Source organism: Mandrillus leucophaeus, unplaced genomic scaffold, assembly GCF_000951045.1.
Source record: "Mandrillus leucophaeus isolate KB7577 unplaced genomic scaffold, Mleu.le_1.0 Scaffold91, whole genome shotgun sequence".
NCBI lineage: Eukaryota > Metazoa > Chordata > Mammalia > Primates > Cercopithecidae > Mandrillus > Mandrillus leucophaeus.
In genome coordinates this window covers 6052619-6058375 of record NW_012109919.1, presented here as the reverse complement: position 1 = coordinate 6058375, position 5757 = coordinate 6052619, and the positions used below count along the sequence as shown (strand labels likewise).

General features: G+C 41.4%; 1 protein-coding gene across 2 annotated transcripts in view; it reads left to right on the top strand.

Annotated features, from left to right (window-relative positions):
* Positions 1-3410: 3410 nt before the first annotated feature.
* MCTP2 (multiple C2 domains, transmembrane 2) overlaps positions 3411-5757 on the top strand; it is a 198105-nt gene continuing 195758 nt past the window's right edge. For both annotated transcript variants that reach the window (XM_011969822.1, XM_011969821.1), the window contains exon 1: positions 3411-3921. In XM_011969822.1, coding sequence (XP_011825212.1) covers positions 3460-3921 — 462 coding nt within the window. In that variant the 5' untranslated portion in view covers positions 3411-3459. The remainder of the gene's footprint in view (positions 3922-5757) is intronic.

Below are 5757 nucleotides of genomic sequence, written 5' to 3'. Positions count from 1 at the left end.
CTAGGATTCCTAAGCTTTGATCTGCATAGTAAGACCAGGGAGATTTGTTGGAAGGCAGATTCTTGGGACTCAGGTTCATTTTCTGTGGTGGAGCCCAGGATTGTCTACTTTTATATTTATTTATTTTGAAACTTGTTTTTCTTTCTTTTTCCTTTTTTTTTTTTTTTTTTTTTTTTTTTGAGATAGAGTCTCACTCCATCACCCAGGCTGGAGTGCAGTGGCGCAATCTCAACTCACTGCAACCTCCGCCTCCTCGGTTCGAGCAATTCTTGTGCCTCCACCTCTCAGTTGCTGGCATTACTGGCTAATTATTTTTATTTTTAGTAGAGATGGGATTCTGCCATATTGGCCAGGCTGGTCTTGAACTCCTGACCTCAAGTGATCCACCCGCCTTGGCCTCCCAAAGTGCTGGGATTACAGGTATGAGCCACCACACCTGACTGGGACTGGGTATTTTTAAAGACACTCTTTTGATGAGTCTGTTTGGGGTGCTGTAGGGAACCTCTTTGAGAAAATCTATAGAGTCAGGAATTTAAACTTGTACTTTATCTGTCTGTCTGTCTATCTCCGTCTCGATAGCTCTCATTACTTGTGTTGAAACACATCTGGCTTCACCTGACTGTTTTAAACATTGTACAGTATCCCACTGTGTGAGCACATCTGAAGTCTTGCTGCTGCCACGGAAATCACAGTGCTGCTTCTCTGGGCTGTGCTCAGATACACTTTATTTCACACGTGTGCTGAGTCTTCATCAGCAGCCACTGCATGACATATGTGTCATTCCCAAACTTCAGTCTCATTGTTTTTGCTGAGAAGTTACTGGCCACCTTCTCCATTTTTATGTTTTCCATATATATTACTTTCTTTACAACAGACTTTTCAGTTATTTAAATTATTTTCTCTTTCTTTCAGCTTTAGATTTTTAGTTCATTTAAATGTTTCTTCTGTCAAAAATTCTATCTGTACAAAAAAATAGCCAGGCATGGTGGCATGCGTCTGTAGTCCCAGCTATTTCGGAGGCTGAAATGGGAGGGTCGCTTGAGCCCAGGAGTTCGAGGCCGCAGTGAGCTGTGATCGTGCCATTGCAGTCCAGCCTGGGCAACTGGAACGAGACCCTGACTCAAAAAAAAAAACCAAACAAACAAACAAACAAAAAACTGTCTGGTTGTAATTAGTGTGGAATTTGTATAAATTCTTTTTCTCAGATGTTTCAGTTGCGTTGTTTTGATTTCCACATACACGATAAATTTTTTCAAGACTCTGCTCTCTGTCCCGAGTCTGTCTCATAGTACCGGTCACATTGTGGGTCCTCTGGTTGTATTAGTTGGTTTGACATTTCCCATTTCCTACAGATTCCTCCCGTGTCTCCATAGAATGCTACCCTGTTCTCCTTCATTAGATGCTAATTGAAGGAAAATATTGCTATATGAAAATAGAGGCAATGCCTTTTATCGTATTTGCAAGTCAAGCTGTGAGGTGTGAATTGAATGTACTTGTGTATTGCTAATGTGAAATTCAAGTTTCTGTTTACGATAACGTTTTTAAAAGCTGCAAAAAAGTTGTAAAATATTTTAAACATTTAAAGCCAAAATGACCCAATACGAAGTAATTGAAACAATTTTAAAAGTAGCTAACATTGTATTAAACATTTACTCCGTACCTAGCACTGTTCTAGGTACCAAAGCACTTTGTGTGTATTAGCTCATTCAGTCCTCACCACAGCCTCCTGAGATACTTATTGTTAAACTCATCTGTAACATGGAATAATAATGAGACACAGAGCTCTCACGTAACTTGATTAAGATTATCCAAACAACAAATGATGAGAATAATGATAGAGACAGCTTTCTATGACTGAGTGCTTTAAAGCCTCAGACACTGTGCTTTCTACTTTATCTCATCGTATCTGTGAATTAGGTAATCTATCCCCACTGGTTAGGTGAGGCAATGGAGGCTTAGTGAAGTGACGTGCACCTGATCATACATCTAAGTAGAACACAGCAGATCAGAATTTTAACCCATGGAGTCTGTTTTGAGAAGCCAAGCTCTTAATCTTTACTTTATCTACTGAAGATACCAAGGTCATCCTGGGAGAAGCTCTTGCCATGCGCTGGTCATTAGGCAAGGGTTATAGAGACGAAGTCCTGACTTTCAGCAGGCAAATGGCTGCACGCACCCTCATCTCTGGCTTTCTGGATAGTTCTTCACAATGATAAACTGTCCTCTCCTGGAAGGAACTGGGGTGGGGCACAACAGCCAGGGTCCTTGATTTTAGAAAACGTGTTTTGTGGAAGCTCTTGGCCTCTTTTGGCCTCAGCCAAATGTGGCAAAATACAAACAGGCCAGGTTTCAGTGACTGCCCATCCTGTTCTTTTTCATACTGAAAGGATTTATTATGAGGCATGTGGCACATAAAATAAGGGTTATTTCTGCAAATTTGATTTTGATTTGATCCCTGATGAGTTCAACCTGTAATATCCCAAATCACCACTTTCCTCCACAGCATTTATGCTACTCTGTAATTACGTATTTACTGTATGTGTGGAGCATCCTTATCTCTCATAACCAACTGTTAGTGAGTGACACTCTCTCATTCACATTCTCAGGCTAAATCTTGGAAGCTTGCTTTTTTTAAGGGCTTCGTTATAGGAAGTTTGTCATTTCTTCTGAATAAGAACAAAGCTCACATTTTTATAAATGTTTATTGCTCTAATCACCTATATGTGAATGTAAATTTGAAAGATACTAGATGGAATCCCAGTTGATAAGGCCATGGTTTTGTTCTTCAAAATGTACGCTTAATTCTGGGAAGGAAGTTGACATGGTTAAAGAAGGGATCTGCAATCCACAGTCTGCTAGGTTTGTGAAGTTTTGTTACAACACAGCCATATTCTTTCATTTGGGTATTGTGTCTGTCTCCTTTGATGTCACACAGCAGAGTTGAGTCGTAGCGACAGAGACCATCTGGCCCACAGAGTCTGAAATATTTAATAACTGGCCCTGCACTGGGACTGTTTGTTGACCTCCGGTTTAGAGAAGTAGAAAGTCCCCACCCCTTGATCATACTGAAGAACAGCTGCTGTTAGTGTTCTCGTGAATGTCTTTAGCTCTGCCTTCTCTGGGGAGGAAACAAGAAAGTTATCTTTTCATGAAGCATTTGTTTTTGGTGCCAACCTTATAATCTCATTCGTCGTTTTAATGTTTCTACAATTGCTCTGATAAAATTCTTTTAAAAAGTTCTTTAAAAATGCTTTTCCCAATATTTATACAAGTTACCAATCAAATGTTGCAGTCTTAATCACTTTTTGGAAACTGTAAGATTTTTGAGTCATATTTCCCACTTCGATGTGCCTTACTGCCACCAAGAACGTTCATTTTTTTTTTTTTTAATATATTCTGTTTTATAGGAGTCACTGAGGCGTATTCTTGAGAAGTGGCTTCTTGGGTCTTCATGCAGCCATGGATCTGGAAAAACCATCTGTTTGGGGCTCATTAAAACAGCGGACCAGGCCATTGTTGATCAACTTGAGCAAGAAGAAGGTGAAAAAGAACCCAAGTAAGCCCCCAGATCTAAGGGCAAGGCATCACTTGGACCGCCGCCTAAGCCTCTCGGTGCCTGATCTCCTGGAGGCTGAGGCCTTGGCTCCAGAGGGCCGGCCTTACTCCGGGCCACAGTCTTCCTACACCTCGGTGCCCAGCAGCCTGTCCACTGCAGGGATCTTCCCCAAGAGCAGCAGTAGCTCCTTGAAACAGTCTGAAGAAGAATTGGATTGGAGCCAGGAAGAAGCCAGCCACCTCCATGTGGTGGAAACAGACTCGGAGGAGGCCTATGCCTCTCCTGAGCAGAGGCGGGTGTCCAGCAACGGCATCTTTGATCTTCAGAAAACTTCCCTTGGAGGGGATGCACCAGAAGAACCAGAGGTGAGAACAGAGCTGGGCTCTCATTTTTTTTCTCTTTCTCTCCCTATCTCTCTCTCTTTCTCTCTTTCTCTCTTTCCCCCTCTCTCTCTCCCTCTCTCCCTCTCTCTCCCTCTCTCTCTCTCCCTCTCTCTCTCTCCCTCTTTCTTTCTCCCTCTCTCTTTCTCCCTCTGTCTCCCTTTCCCTCTCTCCCTGTCTCTCCCTCTCCCTCTCCCTCTACCCCCTTCTCCCTCTCCCCTCTTCTCTCCCCACCTCACTCTGTCTCTCTCTCCCTCCCTCTCCCTCCCTCTCACTCCCTCTCCCTCCGTCTCCCTTTGTCTCCCTGTCTCCCTCCCTCTTTCCCTGTCTCCCTCTCTCTCTCCCTGTCTCCCTCCCTCTATCCCTGTCTCCCTCCCTCTCTCCCTCTCTCTCTGTCTCTCTCCCTCTCTCCCTGTCTCCCTCCCTCTCTCCCTCACCCTCCCTCTCTCCCTTTCTCTCTCTCCCTCCCTCTCGCCTTCCCCCTCCCTCTTCCCCTTCCCCTTCCCCTCCCCTTGGAAAATTTGGTTAGGAGTTATTTTCGTGGTTAGCTCAGATGGGGAGAATGTTGTTTACAGGAATTTAAATTAATGCAATATTGATTGGACCCGGTGTTCCCATTAGTTTTAGGATTGACCTCTGGGCATTTTAAAGCTATTACAAATAACTCTTCCAGAATACTTTAGGACATTAAAAGCCATATTGGATGAATTCTCTTTTATCTGTCTCCTGGCAAAGAAATTAAGTGCATAACTTTTCCTGGAATTTTTTTTTTTTTAAGTGTATGTTTGTCTCTCTCACTACACTGTTACCCAGTCATACCTGTAGACAAACCATGCATATGATTACTCCTAAGAAGTGTATGAATGTACGTCCCCATCTGACTGCCTAAGGATTTGATTTTCCTTCTGTTTTACACGTGTGTGTGCACTTACCTGTGAAGGACTTCATATGCATTCTTTTTAAAAAAGTTAACAAAACTTTAGTATTTCAATACAATTAACCAAATATAGTGACACAAATATTCTATTTCAAAGGTGAGTATAATTTAAATTAAATCCCCAGATTACCAACTCATGATTTAAGTGACTGATGTAATTAATTATTTTTAAAACGTCTTTCATTACTGACACTGAAGTAGGTTTCCATGTTGAAGTAAGGGGTTACTTTTTCTGTGTTCCAGGTTAGTGTAACAATTGCATAGGAAACTGGTTGTTCAACTTGGATTTTTAGTTTCACTTTTAGAAACAAAACTAATTGCTTATTCCATATATTGGGGTTTCACTGGAGAAGGGACCATGGATGTTTGGAGGCTATCATGGCCTTATGTGTTAGCAAGCATTACTGTATTAAGACACCACTACTCATAAATGACTTTAACTGTTTTTTTATTTGGCATTACATTTTATAAAATCCATTTTGTAAACCTTTTCTGACTTTTTAGTTATTTATAATTTTGAAATACATGTTTCTACTAAACAATATGCAAATGAAGTAGATTATTAAATCAGGTCAGTATAAGGAAGGTAACATGTTGAATTATATAATAAAGTTAATCTTCATCTATTTTTTCTTGACCAGAAAATACAAGTGGGCTTCTTGGCTTTGATATGCTAACATTTTCATACTCAGAAGGAATTTTTTTGAAGCAACTGCTGTTAAACGATTTAGAACTTTTATTGTCGTGGCCGGGCACGGTGGCTCATGCCTGTAATCCCAGCACTTTGGGAGGCCAAGGCGGGCAGATCATGAGGTCAGGAGATTGAGACCATCCTGGCTAACATGATGAAACCCCGTCTCTACTAAAAATACAAAAAAATTAGC